Below are 17,133 nucleotides of genomic sequence, written 5' to 3'. Positions count from 1 at the left end.
TTTTCCTTAAGTATCAGGAAGAAACGCCCTACATTCTGTTCTGACCACAAAAATACTTTGCTTTTCCTTTACTGCTTTCTTCCTGCATTATACTAGCAGAAAATCTGATCTCATATTCCAGAAATCTAGGACGATGTAACAAATTGACCACAGAGTTCTCTCCAAACTCCAAATGGCAATTAAGTTCATTACTCAAAACGGACAGTCCTCTGTATGCAAAAATCTTATTAATGCTATTAATTTGAGTTACTTCTCATTCACTGTGAAAATCAATACAATAAGTCACCCTGCTAACTTGTCACTTGTTTGATGACATGGTGTTGATGCATCCCCTGCAACATATAGCCCTTGGGCAAAAGCAGGCTTGATGCATGTTCATACATGCTCACAGACAGAGGTGCAAGTGAGTTCTGCACAGACAGACAAAATATTCCCAGCTGGCATTCAGGTCCATGCCAGCTTCATTGGACAACAGACAATGCAGATTGTCCTCAGAATATAGATAGCACAGAAGATACCTCTGCTCTTCTCCTAGGCCTTGAGCTTACCAGCAAACTGAAGAATAAGGCTTTAAGTCTACCATTCACCAGCAGAACTGGAGAATAAGGCTTTAAATCCATTGCACAAAGAAAGTGTGCAGTTTAAAAATGACATCATAGCCCATGGTCAAGATACTAAGTATTTGCTGCTGTCTACTAGTGAGGTACTGAGCAATAGTTTAAGAGACTGCTACAAGGTTGTTTTTTTTTTTTTTATCTTGTAAATTAGCATCTCTTCTCTACTCATTAACCAACTTACCACAGAACACCAAACAGCTGTTTTCAGTACTTGGAAAAGCATAAGGAAGCATATTAATAGAAACTACTGACGGCAACATCAACTTCTTCTCAAGTCATACCACTGCCTGTGGAGTCCAATAGTGGTAGTCTTTTTTGAACAATTGAAAAAATGAATTGAAAAAAAATATTTTTAATGGGGAATGCTATAATAAAACATTCCTCTTCACTGGAGATCAGCCTCATCTTCCAGTAAGGTATCATGCTTGCAAAGAAAAAACGAGCATTAGAGAAACACAGTAACTTGTTTTTCTCTTTTTAAAAAATTATTTTTCACATAACCAAGGACAGCTGGCAAACAACATGTTTAAGTTCATTTTGTTGGAGATGCTTCTACTTTGATGTTGAAAAATAGACCTGCTGTTCTGATAGCATTTCGTAACATCCAAATTGTGATATTTGAAATGGGTGTGTCAAGATTTTCTCAAAGATATGTGATACTTCGTGATTTTTTTTCAAAATATTTTGATCTTCCAGACTATTTTTATGAACCCTAAGGACAAATATTCTCTGCAGAGATCACTTTACTATGCAGGGAAGTGGCAAACACCCCAAAAAGAAGGGCAGTATCACAGAAATCATGTCAGGTTTCTCATTTCTCTGAATTTGTGTTGTAGGAGCCCTGTGGAAGATTTTGAAGCAAAGCAAACAGTAATCTGAGAAATACCTCTCCTGAGGGAAGGAAGAGTACATGCATGATTCATTTCAGATTACAGGCCTCTTCGGCAGTAGCACTAAGTTCTTATAGCCCTGGCCTTTTTGCTGCTGATGTATGCTGAATATGGAATTGGTAAAGTTGAATATGCCAAATCGACTGCATTTTGGCCTGTTGTGCTGTTTTCATGGATGAATTCTGCTGTTTCCCTACTTACACAGTCAAATATCCTTCTGTGATTTAGACTATAAACTTGAAACAGATGTTCTTTCTGGATTACCTCTACAAAGCCACCAGCAGAATAATCACTAGCAGGACACACAAATAGAGCTACAGAACAGATTAAATTCTGTGACATCAAAAATTTAAAAAGAAAAAACAGATAAGTAAAAAGTCTGGTAAGTCAAGCCTACATCATAGTGCAGAGTTAGACATTCATACATACAGTTTCAATGGCTGATACATTTAACACGTGAACCAGATCCAAAGGCAGCTTTTAGCTTGCTGTCAACAACTCTTGCACTGAACTGTATTGACTCTGTATGTTGAACAGATGTTTAAGTAGTGATCATTTATGTGCAGTGATGTTCTGCCACTACCTGCAAGTCGGTAATTACTGTTCTCTCAGTGACTAATGCCAAAACATAGTGTGATGAAATTCCTTTGTACCTGAGATAGCCAGCACTAAATTCTACTTATAATAGAAGCAGCAGTAAAATCAAGCAAGCTGGAACTTTTACTCATTCAGGAATTAAAATAAAATAAAATAAAAACAACTCAGAAGACCTTCAGGCTGTTATGAGAGCTGCTTCATTTCTTCAGGCTACGCAGCAGTGAGGCAACACTGTAATTACAGCACCTTTTACCCAAAAAGCGTACTTTAAACAGAACAACTTGACACACCTCTGTGCAGCTACTGCATTGCATGATATAATATGGCAGATGTCTAAAAGGAAAACTACAGCCATCAGGTCAAAGTATGGAGGATATTTTAATCAGAAAAGAAAAAAAAGAAAGATGAGTTAAATGTAGTTATCCAAACAAGAATTTTAACAGCAAAAAGAACTAGGACCACCAGCCTTGTGTTTTTTTACAAAAGCTTCTAGAGGAAGTAGTAAGTCACTAGGATCTTACACTTCCCGTAGGAAAAATGGCATCTTCTATTTTCTACCTTCCTTGCTTAAGCACCAGATTCATACTAAAGTGGAGGGAACAGATCTGCTTTGGCATCACGTTATTCCAGCACTCCAGCTCTTCTCAGAGGATCCACTCAGAAGACCCAATTTAAGCATACTTCAAGGTAGAAGAGAGATGCTGAAGTGAAAATGAATGGAAACAAGGAAAAGAACAACTCCAGAAGAGTAAAACACAACAAAGCAGAGACGTTGGTGCCTGTGAAGCTTCCTCTGAAAGTCCCCACAGCACTGGGTATCACCCATGGTAGAGACATCACAGCATTGCTTCCCTCCTTCCTCTGCCAGTTGCAGGGTTCAGGCATCTAATTTGAGTTTTTGTATTCTATAGTAAACAACTTGACAGTAACACTGCTAAGATATCATCAACACAGATCTGCATTTTTTCCCCAGATTCAGAGGTTTGATTTTTAAAAACTTAGAACGCAGCAAAGCAAGTCAAGTACCTTTCTGCCTTGTCTGTGTAATAGACGTGATTTATTCAGAATACAGAGGAGGAAGACAATACTTAGGCATATATGTATACCCAGCCATCCTGCTGGCATGTCTGTCTGTGGCTTCAATGCAAATTATATTCCCCAACTACCAATGGAAGCTGCATAAATATAGGAATGGTACAATGCTTAGAGAAATGCTTCTCAAGTCCCAGCTCAGCAGCATGCTTAACTTTCAAGCCAGATGAAAACCTAGTGCCCATACATATCCACCAGTTTAAAAATAAAGCAGAAGGTTTCAAGTGCAATCCTGCACTAGAATGGGAACTGGCAAATCTAAAATAGTTTGCCCCATTTTTGTTGTTGCAATGTCTGTGCAATTCTATTTTCAGTTCCTTTTCTATAGAAAAATATGTCACACCATAGAAGTACACACCAACAAACCGAGCAGTTTTATTCACAATGATATCCCAGTGAGTGAATGCTATGAAAGAAACAAACATCCGCAAGGGAAAAAAAGCGCCAACTTCATAAGTTATTCTACGTGAAAAGAAAGTTATTGTCCTGTCCCCCCAAAATCCCGAAGGAACTGTCAGCACTGTAATAAATTTAAACCCATTGTCCTTGGAATAAAGTGCCTTGATCAAAGACTAAGACTTTCAGACATATCAGTGGTATTACGTTAGAATTTATTAGGCCCTTACACATCTAAATCTGGAACATCGTGTATTAAACTTTAAATCATTCTCTTAGTAACTTAAGACAAAGGCACTGTAAAAAAAGTAGCATATTAGGCTATGATTTAAAACTGTATGAAAGGACTTTGCTAAAGGAAGGTGTAGAATTTTTCTTTCCAAACACTGATGTCAGTATCAGAGCCAGCCCATCAGAATTTCTTTATTGTTAATGGGGAATTCCAGGCTGCAATTAATCTACTCCTAAAACATAAGTCTGAACCAGGTCCTTCTACTGCCAATAAAAGGAATGGAGATGAATAAACTTAGCCACAGAAATGTACACTACAGACTTAGGAAGATGAAGAGCAGCAATACTCCATGCATTAACAGAAAGAGGAAAGAGTCTCCGGACCATGATACAGGACTTCCATTTCATTGTAAGAGGTGGGATTGCCAAAAATGACCTACAACTCCTGGTGCTCACTCCACTTTTTGGTTTACCATTTAAAGCCAATTTAAAATAGCATAATATATCAGGAGCAGGTGTTCTGCAATAAACCAAGCCCACTTCAAGTGCTTGAAATAGAGTTAGGAAAAAAAAAATATCAGAAAATAATGTGCCCGTGTATTTACTGCCCAGTACGTGTGGAAGAGACACAGGTAACAATGCTCCTCTGTCCCAGGTGTTGTCAAACACCACCAGCTTCCTGCTTCTGCAGGCAGATGTTGCAAACCTCAACTCTTCCCTAAGTAGCTGTGCATCTCTGAAACGCCCAGTAACAACACCTGCAGAAGAAGGGAATGAAAACTGGTGAGCACTGAAGAAAACGTTTCAAGCTGAGCTTAAAAACAATCCCTTCAGGGCACACCAACACAGACAGGTGAAGATCTATGTTCTTCTGCTCACAGTCCAGCCTAGCAAGACATGGGGCACAGACCTCAGGGTGCCACCAAACCCTCTCTGACACTGCAGAGCCACAGCATTTACTGAAAGGTACTGAAAATATTCCCAGCTACCTTCCAGCATGGATATCCTGCTGGCAAAAGAGGATACACAAAGATTTTGGGAAGCCATCAGTAAAGGCAACTGACAGGTTTTTCCACTAGAGAGGAAAAAGGAACATGATACCAGGGGAGGGGTGTATACGCTGAGCCACCTTTTTTGTAGTAACCTGTAGTCATAACCATTCATTTGATTGGGAAATCACATTTTCAATTTCTATTTAGGCAATTATCTTTGCAAACATAACAACTAGTAACTCTCTTTCTTTGTTTCTATTTTCTGGAGTTGCATGCAGAGTCTCCCATTCTCACCCCATACTTTGCTTCTACTGGCAAATACATTTTTACAGATAACCTTTTTCTTCACTTTTTTATCCTTTTTCCAGAAGACCACGTTTTCTTTATTATTATTATTATTATTAAAAGGGACAATCATATTTCTCCTATTCCTTTGCTATACTGGTGACTGTGTAGAATCAGCAAGCCTCAGTAAACTGCCAACAGCTGATATTTGTTTTTACAACCATGAGGTTTCAGTCATAAAATACTACTCTTCCTTATTATTCTACAGTTTAAAAGGTAAAATTATTGCTCTGTGGTATTTAACGTAAAATGTGTTTATCTAACCTTCATTTATGCGGGCTGCAGACTTATTTTTAATCCCTTCAGAACCGTGGCAGGAAGAGAAGCCACCAATAAAACATGTACAGCTACAATATCCTGTTGTGACTGTTCTTCCTTTCCCTTTTTTTTTTTTCTTCTCTTCTCAGAATTTGCAGCATACTCCAGCATTACACTCATTTATTTTGGATCTTGAACCATGCAAGAGGATAAGAATGTAGCCAGCTGTTGAGTTATGCCTGTGTTACAAGCACCTTACATCTACAGCAAATATCTCTGGAAGCTGGAGTTTGGAACTTGTCTAATTTTAGGTGCCTAACTTCAGACATTGACTGAAAAAGAATAACTTAAAAGTGACAACCACTGAGGACTTCCTGCAAGTCGAACATCTCACTGTCACTAAACTAAACTATCTGGAAATCATTAGTACTTTGCCAAAAAGTTGTGCCCTGAATGAATTCCAGGGGCTTCTCCCTCTCTCCCACACAAAAAGCAAAGCAAAAAAAAAAAAAAAAGTTTCCTAGTTTTCAAACTTAGCAACCAAAACAAAACAAAACAAAAACTACAGGAAAACACACAGCATAAGTGTCAATTGCTCAATAAGAAATGTAAACAATTAAAAAAAAAAAAAAAAAAAAAAAAGAAAGAAAGAAACTTTGATTTTGCTACAAATTAGGCTTCACTTACAATATACTACATTTAAGGGAAAAAAATATTTTTTTTTTTTTACCTTCCCTCAAACATGCCGCCTTTTTTGTATACCCCCCCAGAGGTCCATACTGTATATCATTCAGCAGATCTTTTGGGTTCTAACACCGACATTTTCCAAAGATAATTGCTACATCAGGAAGGGGAAAAGAAAACACACCCACTTTTGCATTAGTTAGTCACAGTATTAACGCTTTTCCCCAGAAGTACTTTTGCCATGCTTATGAGTCAGCAATAGCAGAAATCTAACTTGGTTTCCTCTGCAAAGGAGAGCAACCACTAGGCAACATGAGTATGTCTCTTTTTTTTTTTTTTTCCCCTTTAGCAGTTTGGAGGAAAGAAAAGAATGCCCTTATATTATTAAAGTGAGCTATGCAGTGACAAGCGACTTAATGTCAAAAAAAAGATGAAAAAAAAAAAAAAAAAAAAAAAGCACAGCAACAAATGTCCAGAAACTCCAAACCAGCTCTTCTCAATCTACATTACAAACATGAAAACAGGTGGGGGAAAGAAATTCAACAATCATTTAAGTTGCATAAATAATTATAACTTCTTCAAACAAGCTCTTTATGCATAAAGCCTAAAAAAAAAAAAAAAAAAAAAGGCTTTGAAAAAACTAGTACAGTGCATGACCTGCACGGCTAGCTTGCAAAATTTATTTTAACCTCTCTTTCTACTACAGCATTTTTTACTAGTAACATCTAGCTACTTCAGAAGCACTTTGAGAAAGTATTTCAGGTTTCAATTATTTATTTATTTAAGCAAACCTAAGCTATCTTAAAATACAGATGAAGTTTCTCCCACTGCTGTATCAGTCTCCCTGATGCTGGAAGGCACCCAAACAACAGGTAGTATGTACTTTGTACCAGACGAGGTAAAGGGGTCTCAGAAGGGGATGAAAGAGACAGGGATCCCCACTGACTGCTTGATGCCTCTCGAGGACACAGTTAGTTCCACCTGCCAGCAAATAAACGTGGCCATTGGCCAGACAGCATGCAGAAATAGCCGAGGAGATGGCAAATAGCTGATCCCAGATGTGGGAAGTGGAGTCACACCTGCCACTTAGGGTCTTCCAAACCTGCCTGGTACATTGCCCTCATTAGCAGTTGTGCTGAAAGACTGAAGTGTCAAAGAAAAAGAAAAAAGAGGAGGCAGAAATTGAATCAATTTCCTCCCAATAATTACTTGAGCCCTGAAATTCATCTAATTTAAAGCCTGACTCAACTCTATCCAAGCCAGAAAAACAGGAAGTCCAACTGAGATAGCTAGGCAATTCAGGTAATGGCACACGTAAAATGTATGGTTGATTAACTGTTAGATGACAGACTAATGATCAGCATGTCAGAACCCCATCAAAGGATGAAGGAAGACTACACCAGACACCTGCTGCACCACATCAGAGAGAATGAATGTGCGGATCACAAAACTCCCAAATACAGTGGAAGAGATCTGCAGCATGAACTGAGCTGACAGGAGATGTTCACCATGCGGATAAAATAACCTATTAAAATCAGAAGAGACATATAAAAGGATACACAAGAGGAGAAAACATTGCAAAGCATTTAAGTGGACAGTGACTTTCTATATAAAATGACAGGATAGCTGTAGGCTGGGCTCCCCAAATGCAGGGCGATGGACAGGTGAGCCTTCTTGAGTGTCAACTACCTTTCCTACAGAGATCTTCTTCTCCCTGTTTTAACAGTGTGAAGAAACTCAAGCGATAAACACAGTGTCAAGTTGAGCCCTGGGAGGGGAACATGACTCTGGCAGAGCCACTCGCCTGTAATGAGAGCAGCCGTGCTCCAGGCTGCCAGCAGTGGCTCGGGATCCCAAAAGCATCAGCAATACCAGAGGAAGAGCTGCCAGAAGCCGCTTACTGCAGAGGGGACAAACCCTGAAAGGAGCCAGCAAAATAATATGTACTTCCAAAAGCTTTCCCTTTTAAGCTGTTAAGTATTTCACTCTGGATACTCGTGTTTTTTCTATAAACATCCAAGTCCTCACTGGCTTTGGGCAAGTCCTTGGCCTTAGCAGCATCCTGTTGAAATGAGTTTCACAGCCCAGTTCTGGACTGTATGCAAAATCATTTGCATCACTGTTGAATCTGCAGCCTTCAGTGTTATCACATCTTTTTCTTCATGTGAACAAGCACTAGGAGATTGAAGAGAAGAAGCCCTATACTTCCTTTATACTGCTCACATATTCTTTCACCATGATCACCCTTAGAAGTTAGTTTTCTAAAGCAGACAGCCCACTTCGCTTTTGCATATTTAAGAAAATAAGTCTAACTTGTAATTTTTTGTCTTTTACCTTGTTCATGTTTTTGTTCTGGTTTCATGGCAAAAAATACCCATAGTTATCCTTCAGCCGACTGGTGCAACTGCAACCAGACAAAAACACGATTATGTCACCATTCGCCTTCTACTCTGGACCTTTCTTTGTTCTGATTTTATTTGCTGTTTAGCACGAGCAGACCCTCTCTAAAACTTTCTTTTTCCCAATTGCTGAGCCCATTTTTTTCTCTGCAACTGCAGGTTTGCAATCAGGAAGTAGTACCCTAGCAGAGAAGCAGCAGTACAGGTAACACTACAATAAAGTTACATACTCTGAATGAAATACTAGTAAGATCACTCTCTTAGGACTCTATCATATCCCACAACGTACCACAGTTTTATGCCTACGCTTTCAACTTAGTGGTATAAAACAGACCAAAAAAAAAAACAAACACCACACACACACACACAAAAAAAAAAAAAAAAAAACACCACCAGAATGGAGTGTTATTGTTGCTGTGGCAACCAGAGACCACAAATTCTCAAGAGAATATGCGTGAACACAAACACAGACACAAAGGTACAAACAGCTGTGGGTGCTAGCGGTGCCTATAACTCACTGTGGATGTAAAACACCATGCCATCAAAAACGATGCAATTCAAAGAACAACTCCTTTAACTTCCCAGTCACAGTATTCAAACCATTTGTCTGCTCTGTTTTTTCCTTGTCTTCGACACAGCATACTTTGTAAAAGTTTCCCAGAAATGCTACAGCAGAAGAGGTATAAATGCAAAGTAACTTAAACTAAGAAACAGCAGTATTTGTGAGTGAGCAAAGTAATTCTAAAAATGTCTCTCCTGCAACCAGATAAATCATTGATCAGCTGGAATTTGTTGGTGCAAATGCTGCAAAGCTAAAGAGCCAGTGATTGAAACTACCTTCTCCCTGAACTCATGAGATAAACAAAGTCAACACCATACCATTCTTTAACACTCCCATACTCTGATAACAGGAAGAAAAAAACCTACTTTCACTAGTTAATAATGCCACTTAAGCTGGGTGTAAGAGTTAATAATTAAATCTCTTCTACTCAACAGTACTTGGAAAAAAAAAAAAAAGTTCAAAATAAAATTGGTATGTATGAGCATGAAAACAAGCACTGAAGTTATCTGAGAAATGTTGGGAGTGGGGGGTCCTCAAATGCCTTGTTTTTTTGCCCTGTCATCCTGCCTTCCCCATTCCTGCCCTATCTGCACAACAGTGCTGAAAGCCACTTGAACAAGAAACCACACAGATGAAGAAATTGCTCAAGTTGACCTAGAGCTGTTGTCACAAGATCAGGGCCTGTAGAAGGAGCAAGCAATCACCCTGTGCATGAAAGCCAGAAGCTGAAGATGCTTTCTTGGCTTGAGATAGGTATTTATTTATTTATTCATTGTTCTGCATGTTATCCAAAAGACTGATCTAAAGGATCAGTCCTTTGGACTTGTTTCCTTTCCCCTTTTTTTTCCTCCCAGAGGTCTCCAGCCTGACTCACTTGCTGAACTGGAAGGCTGCAGAATTTAATCTGATACTGAACCACAAATTTTGAAGTTGCGAGTCCACAGGATCGCCAGATTTTTGTCTAGGATTTATTAGGCAGATACATGCACTCAGGTGTATCTGCCCTTTGTACATGTCATCTAGATTAGTAGCTCGAATGCTTCCAGAAGGCACCCCACTCACTTTAGCGTAACTTACAGCACACAGGACACACACAGCAGTCGTAGGCAAAATCCCTGTCATCCAGCAACCCCATCACACAGAAACACCCAGTAAGTGTTTAGAGTCCTCAATTACCATTTGCAAAAAAACATCCAGAAAGAGGCAGGTTATGTACTAGAAACCATGGAGGAATAATCATTCTAATATTTAGTATTTGTTTTCTCTACGACCAGACAGTACTGCTATCAGCGGATCGACTAACTTTCCTTCTAGTTGTTGGGAGCATTATTCCTGCTATTTAGAAAATACAGACGGCAGAATGCTTCAAGCTGGTAAAGCTGTCTAGTTAATGGTTAATGTTTCAAGTTTGGCTTTAAAAATTATTTTTCTTTTGGATATTTTATTAATAGAGGAATGATGGAGAGCAAACTATTTGGGAATTTTGAAATGTTTAAAAATAAATTTATCTGGTTCAGAAATCCACTTAGAAGTTTTGTGTACTCACATTGTTAAGATTACTGTTTTTTTACCTGAAAATTTCTTATCATGGGGGAAGTCTGAAACACTAAATATTGTTTCCACCCAACTCCACTAAGGATGCAACATACTGTAAGCAGCCAAAGGAAATTAAAAAAAAAAAAAAAAAATCACATCTGAAACTATGGTTTGTGTTTTTCTTTTTTCTTCGTACTCACCTATAGTTCTGCAAAGCTGTTTAAAATGCTTTAAGCCAGGAAGAAAAATAAAATAAAATAAAATAAAATAAAATAAAATAAAATAAAATAAAATAAAATAAAATAAAATAAAATAAAATAAAATAAAATAAAATAAAATAAAATAAAATAAAATAAAATAAAATAAAATAAAATAAAATAAAATAAAATAAAATAAAATAAAATATTGTGAAAATTAACTTTCAAACCAAGGCCATAAGGAGGGAGAATTATCAAATCCCATCTTGCTCTGGGGAGTGACAAGCCAAAGGATTTTCCCTCAGCCCTTTCTCTCCAAGTGCAGCTCTCCCTGCCTGCAGAGCTGCAACAGGGTGACCAAGCTGAACCCGATACAGAGCGGGCTGGATTCCACCTTATCAAAGTAACCAAACGAGCCTGACCAGTGCTGTGCTCTGAAGAAACCACCAAATTCATGTCAGGGGAATTGGCTGTGCCTACGTTAGCAAGTAGTGTGGCCCAGAAAGAGCAGATCTGGAGAGAGAAGCAGGTAATGCCAAGGACCCCATGCTCAGATTACTCAGTGTGCCAAGTGGGGACAGTCAGGAGATTCATTCCCAAATTGTTATATTAGCTGCACATTAACAGAAATGCTCCCACTATTAGTGGAGGATGGCAGAAATCTGTGCATCAGACTGTAACTCTAAGAGCAAGCCTGACTTTCTGGAAGCCCTCTGCCCTCTCACTAGACTACCTGAGGATCCAGAAGACCAAGTTTCATACCCTCAAGGACACCTGCAACTACTAAGTGACATATGGGATTTTTTTTACTCTGAGAGAAACAAAGCCTGCTGACCTCAGACCCTTTACTTGGTTTTAGACAAATACAGGAGGTCAAATTCACCTCTGCACTGATGCCAAGCCCAGTGCTGCAGCTTCCCCTGCCCAGGGAGTACCAGCACCATTTTCAGCTTGGCAAGCCCCAAGAGCTGTCTGTTCTCACCTGTAACAGCAGCCAAGGAGCAGCCAGGGCATTAAATACCATGCCAGGCCAGCCAACACGCATAAATCCTAAGCATCAGGGGCTCCCCTGAAAGCACAGAGCCAGCTCTGTGCTCGGTGCCTAGACCCCAGTGCTGGTGCCCAAGCTTCATCACTACTTTAAACTGTCACAGAATAGCTGCAGAGCACTGGTAAATCACTCCTGATGTGATTAATTCATGGGGAAGGTTACAGGAAACTTTATGCAGCACTCTAATGCTTATTTTTCCAGGTCTCGCTTAACACAAATGAGAAGGAAAGTGCTTAAAAGGGGGAAAATTGCAAGCGGCTGATTCCCATTGCACTCTTGTCCCCTGCCAAATGAAAAACTTACTAGGACAGACTTTGTTTTCAAGGAACGAAGGGATATGGAAATATTTACACGCATAGTATCAAGACATCAGCCATGAGGTCAAAGACTCTGATGCCAAACTGAGGGAGAACATGTTGAAAAAGGCAATGCATGTTTCCAAGGCAGAGGAAAATGTGTATCGTTGCAATTGTTAATAATAACTGACCTGAACAAAAAGAAACACTTTGGAGACAGCCTTAATCCTTGGGAAGAGCTATGCCTCCACCTCAGGGCTGTCTCAGTAACATACAGCATCCCAGACCCTGCACAAGCAGAAGAGTGGCTTTGCTCTACACGCACAGAAAAAGCCGTGCAGAACCACGAGCACTACGAACTGTGCTCTGCTGGGGACCCAAAGCAGGGTCAGCCACACAGTGCCTCCATTCTTTAACAGATTGCTGTGTCCTTCAGGCCGTTATTGTAAAAAGCTAATGATTTCCTTTACAGACTACAGTTTTTCAGAATCTGGGTACTGAAAAGACAAAAAAAATCAAAATTAAAGCTGCTTTTAGCAACGTAAGTAACATCTCTTTGTAAATATGTATTAATACATTGATTTCATATTCCATTTTTCATTACTGTTTCTCAAATAACTGCGGGTTGCACAGCTTTCTTTTTTCCAGCTGAGGGCATGTCAGGCAGGGAGGCAGTAAATCTGACAGAGCTGCCGCAATTCAAAGCGAAAACACTGAATTTTCAATTGCAGGGTGACTGGCATTAGGGAATTAGAATAAAGCCAAGTTCATACCAAACCTGACCAGTTGCTGCTTCATCTTCAAGCAGCATTTTTTCAGGTAAAAATCAGACATTAACTTCACTTTTCTTTTCAGTCAACTTTTATCTTCAGTTATCTTGCCTCAATCTGTAAAAAATTGCTTTTTTTTTTTTTTTTTTTTTTTTTTCCCCATCAGCACTACATCTTCTAATGCTTATGTTAAAGACAGGTAAAGAAACCATCAGGCTCCCTGCTTAAGTCTGTCAAGTTCCTAGACAACTAAATTTTTATTTGTCTTTTTTGACCCCAAAAAACAAATTAGAAAATTTATGCAAATCAGATGAGGACTAATGAGTCTTCTGACGAGCTAAAACCAGGAAATGGGGAAGCAACACTGGAGTGAGAGCAAAACAGTAAGTTGAAAAACTGTTGCATTTAACAACCCTCCAATTCTGAGATCAGAATTTGTGTTGTGTTGATGTTTGATAAAGAAAAAAAAAAGCTCATATTTATCAACAACAACACCACCACAGTTCATGAGCATGCTTTGAACTGTTCTTACTGAAGTAAGGGCATGAACACTTCCCTAATACCTCAGCTACTGCAGGGCCCAGATGCACGCCCTTCAGTCCCTCACAGAGTTAGCGTTTGATTCAAACTGTTGCCAAAACATGAATATGCAGGTCAGCTGCAGCGAAAGGATTAAAAGATAAGGTACACAACTAGCAACCAAAGCATCCCGTATTAGGTGTAAATGTATATTTTTCCCCTCGGGGGCAATGCAGCAGGCCCCATCAATGAAAACCCTCCAGTCAAAAACCCTCTGATATAAACACGAGAAGATTCTCATACACTGCTTTTTTGCGGGATGCTCCTTGAACACGACACATTTCCTTGAAAGTCAACAAACGTGGTACTGTCAGAGGCAGGTCAGGGTCAGGCCTGCTAAATGACATGGTTTGTTGTGGGGCAGCTGAGGTACGGCACCTGGGCAGCTGCTTCCAAGGCAACCCAGGGCACCAAGGAAGCTGTACAGCGAAATGACCCTGTCAAGTGAAACTTTTTTCAGTTGTGTTTTAACCCCTTGAACCTGACCATCCGACTTCTAGAGATGCCCAGAGCTGAAGAAGGCATGGTAAAAACGCCGTATGGATAAATGATGCCATTAAACATACTTTTATATACCTCTAGATTGTGCACTTATTTCTTTGCCGTATTTATATACAAATGCATTTTGCTTTCAGAAATTACACTATTAAAAGTTTAATCCTGAAGTTACCACATCTCACTGATTTATGCTAGAGGAAGATGTCCTAAAAGTCAGTGATTTAGGGTGCAAATGACCAAAAATAAAGAAGAAAAATTATATTTTGCCAAATGTCACTGTATAAACCTACTGGAGGGGATAGTGCTCCAGAATTAGTGATTTGTAGCATGAGTGACAAAAAAACAAAAAACAAACAAACAATCAAAACAACCCCCTCTTTTTCCAAATGCTGTTGGAGGTGTGTCATTGACCTAGCAAGATATTTTTAGAACACAAGTCAGCTAAACTTCAAAGTCTGCTTTCCTGGGATATGAGGATGAATTGAACACAACGAGTCTTTTCATCCTCTTTCAAGCTCATTAATCTTGTTACCGAATATAGCTCCTCCTTAAAAAAAAAAGATATTTCAAGGTTAAATTCAAAGATAAATCATCCATTAAAGAGCCATGTAAATACAGTCTGAGACTTTGGGGCTATTTTAGCATCTAAAGCAGAAAACATTGCTATGTTCTCATGTGATACACTGTCTAGTAAATAAAACATGAACAGCCTGCCAGGTACATCGTGCAGCTAGGAATTACACCCTCTGGCTTTTAAACCTATGTCACAGTTTGCAAAATGAAGAAAAAAAAAAAAAAAAAAACAATGTGAAAAATGACATTCTCAGGTTCATCCCTGCTTCCTATGGTTAGTGACACACTGGCTGCTTACTAGATGACAAAACATTTTCCACCTACCACGGCTGTAGCTTTTCTGACCTCGGCAATGAAAGGCTAACAATCACTACTTTCATTTGCCCGACCTTCAGCTCAACACTTTTTCTGATTTTTCTCATCAGCTGGAACCTCTCTCAGAGCACAGACCTCACAGAAAGAGGTCTGTGCAAAAGAAGTGACAAGCCCTCTGTGTTGAGGCGGCCACATCCAGCTTTCCTGCAGCTCTGTGCTCGCTTCACCTGCACACCTGGCACTGTGCTCTCCTGTTTTTGGAGGAGCAGGGACAAGAAAACCCAGCAGGCACGCACCCGCTGCCTGTCATCAGCAACTGGCTCAAACTGTCCCGGAGTCCTGGGACAGGCAGGGCACACAACCAGCTGCAGCGGCGCATCCTCTGGCCAGGAGAAGCATGGGGAGGATTTTCCCACTGCCAGCATCATCTTCATACCAGGGTGCTGAAAGCTTCAAAGGAAAAGCTGCATGCCACCCAGTGGCATGGCTCAGTGACCCAGCCAGCCCAATCTTGGTGTGCTCCACACTGCTGCAAACAAGCTGGAGCAGCAAACGTACACTGCTCTGGACCCCTTCCCTCCTTCCCTACTCATCAGTCACAGTGCACAGCACCTCGAACGGGAGGCAATCACCTTTCGTGTCCCTTCTCCTGAACTGTGGTATTAGCTGATTGATAATCATAAGCCTTTGTTGCTTCCAAGTTGTTGCATTGAGCAACAGATCTCTCTTTCATAGCAAAAACTTTCTATAAAAAAAAAAAAAAAAAGGGGGGGGGGGGGGAATTAGCGTGTTTGGGGCTTTAATCTATGAAATGCTGTATTTCTTGCCCAACTTTAAAAACAAACAGCAGCAAAAAATGGTACGTAGCACCGGCTGCTCTGAACAGAAGAGAAAGCAGGTAACTGCCCATCTTCTGCTGACTTCTAGCAAGCCGTCCCAGGTGCCCGGCTTTCTCGGAGCACAGTTCAAGCTCCACAAACTTCCAGAGCGCACTTCCTCGTTGCTGGAAGAATGCAGGAAAAAAGGCAGCAGGTGCATGCAGGCTTGAAACAACAAAAGGAGGTGTGTGTGTGTGTGTGCAGGGTGGGGAGAATCAGCATTTTCTGCTGGAGGTCAGCGTAACCGGGAGGCTGTAAGCAACCCGGCAACGCCGCTGGCCGGAGCGCATTACGCCGGGAAGGGCTTTGTGCAGCTCGCTCTGCTTGGAAGCTGCTTTCCACGCTTCTCCGGACGGGCGCTCTGCATTTCGCTTGCAGGGTGCTGGAGGAGCCGTGCCCGTGCTCTCTCCCCCGTGCACAACCCGGCACGGCACGGCACGGCCCGGAACCGTGCAGGCTGAGCAACCGGAGGCGTTACAAATCCCCCGCTGCTGCGACCTGCAGCATCCTCAGCACCAGGGGCTTCTGCCAGGGCGCTGCCGGAAAAAAACAACAGCTTCCCACCCAGGCAGCCGGCAAACCCAGCCACCAGCGCCTCCAGCTCGCCCCGGGGGGGGGCTGCACAGCCCTGCATATAGCCCAGCCAAGCCCAGCTCGGCTCACCCCGGCTCCCCACCCGGTCCCCCCGGGGGGGCTGCAGCTCACCTGGTCCAGCGGGATGCCCAGCAGCGCGCTCAGCGGGTGCAGCAGCGTGGAGCCGGTGGTGCGGTGCGGGGCTGCGGGCACCTCGGCCATGCTGCATCCCCGCCGGGGCACCTCCGCTCCGCACCCGGCACCCAGCACCCAGGACCCGGCACCCGGCACCCAACGCCCAGCGCCCGGCACCCAGCGCTGCCGCCGGGCCGCGGGGGGGCGCACGGCAGGGCGGGGACAGCGGGCCGGGGAGGGGCTCCCGGCCGTGCTCGTGCCCGTGTCCGTGCTCGTGCCCGTGCCCTGGGCTGAGATCGTCTGCATCCCGGCTTTGCCAGCCGAGCATCCTCAGCCGGGCGTCCCTTGCCCCATGCTGGTGCCGCCGGAGGTTGTAAGGGAGGATTGCCGAGCGCCCAGCGCTTTTGGAAACCCAGATGCAGTGACTTTTTTTTTTTTTCCCGATAGGGGAAAAAATGAGGAAGGAGTGAGGGTTTTATCTGGTGCGATTAGCTTACGAGTGAGATACGGTTATAAAGGTGCCCTTTTTTTCTGCCCCGCTTGCCTATCTGCAGGAGTGTTGGTGCACCTTCCCTGGACAATGCAGTATTGTGTCGCAGGGAGAAGTTGGGCAGCGCTGCAAAGCTTGCTGTTCAGCTGTGCTGCTGACGTGTTTAGGGCCTGAAGTGT

The 17,133-nt window shown here is 41.7% G+C and overlaps 1 protein-coding gene across 1 annotated transcript in view; it reads right to left on the bottom strand.

Annotated features, from left to right (window-relative positions):
* MBOAT1 (membrane bound glycerophospholipid O-acyltransferase 1) overlaps nucleotides 1–16,557 on the bottom strand; it is a gene marked incomplete at its 3' end in the record, with an annotated part of 55,049 nt that extends 38,492 nt beyond the window's left edge. The window contains exon 1 of the mRNA XM_084281538.1: nucleotides 16,462–16,557. Within this exon, the coding sequence (XP_084137664.1) occupies nucleotides 16,462–16,551 (90 nt within the window). The 5' untranslated portion in view covers nucleotides 16,552–16,557. The remainder of the gene's footprint in view (nucleotides 1–16,461) is intronic.
* Nucleotides 16,558–17,133: the final 576 nt, after the last annotated feature.

Source organism: Netta rufina, assembly GCF_964035555.1.
Source record: "Netta rufina genome assembly, chromosome: 2".
In the NCBI taxonomy this organism is placed as follows: Eukaryota; Metazoa; Chordata; class Aves; order Anseriformes; family Anatidae; genus Netta; species Netta rufina.
The sequence above is the reverse complement of the archived record's forward strand: the minus strand, read 5'-3'. Positions and strand labels throughout refer to the sequence as shown.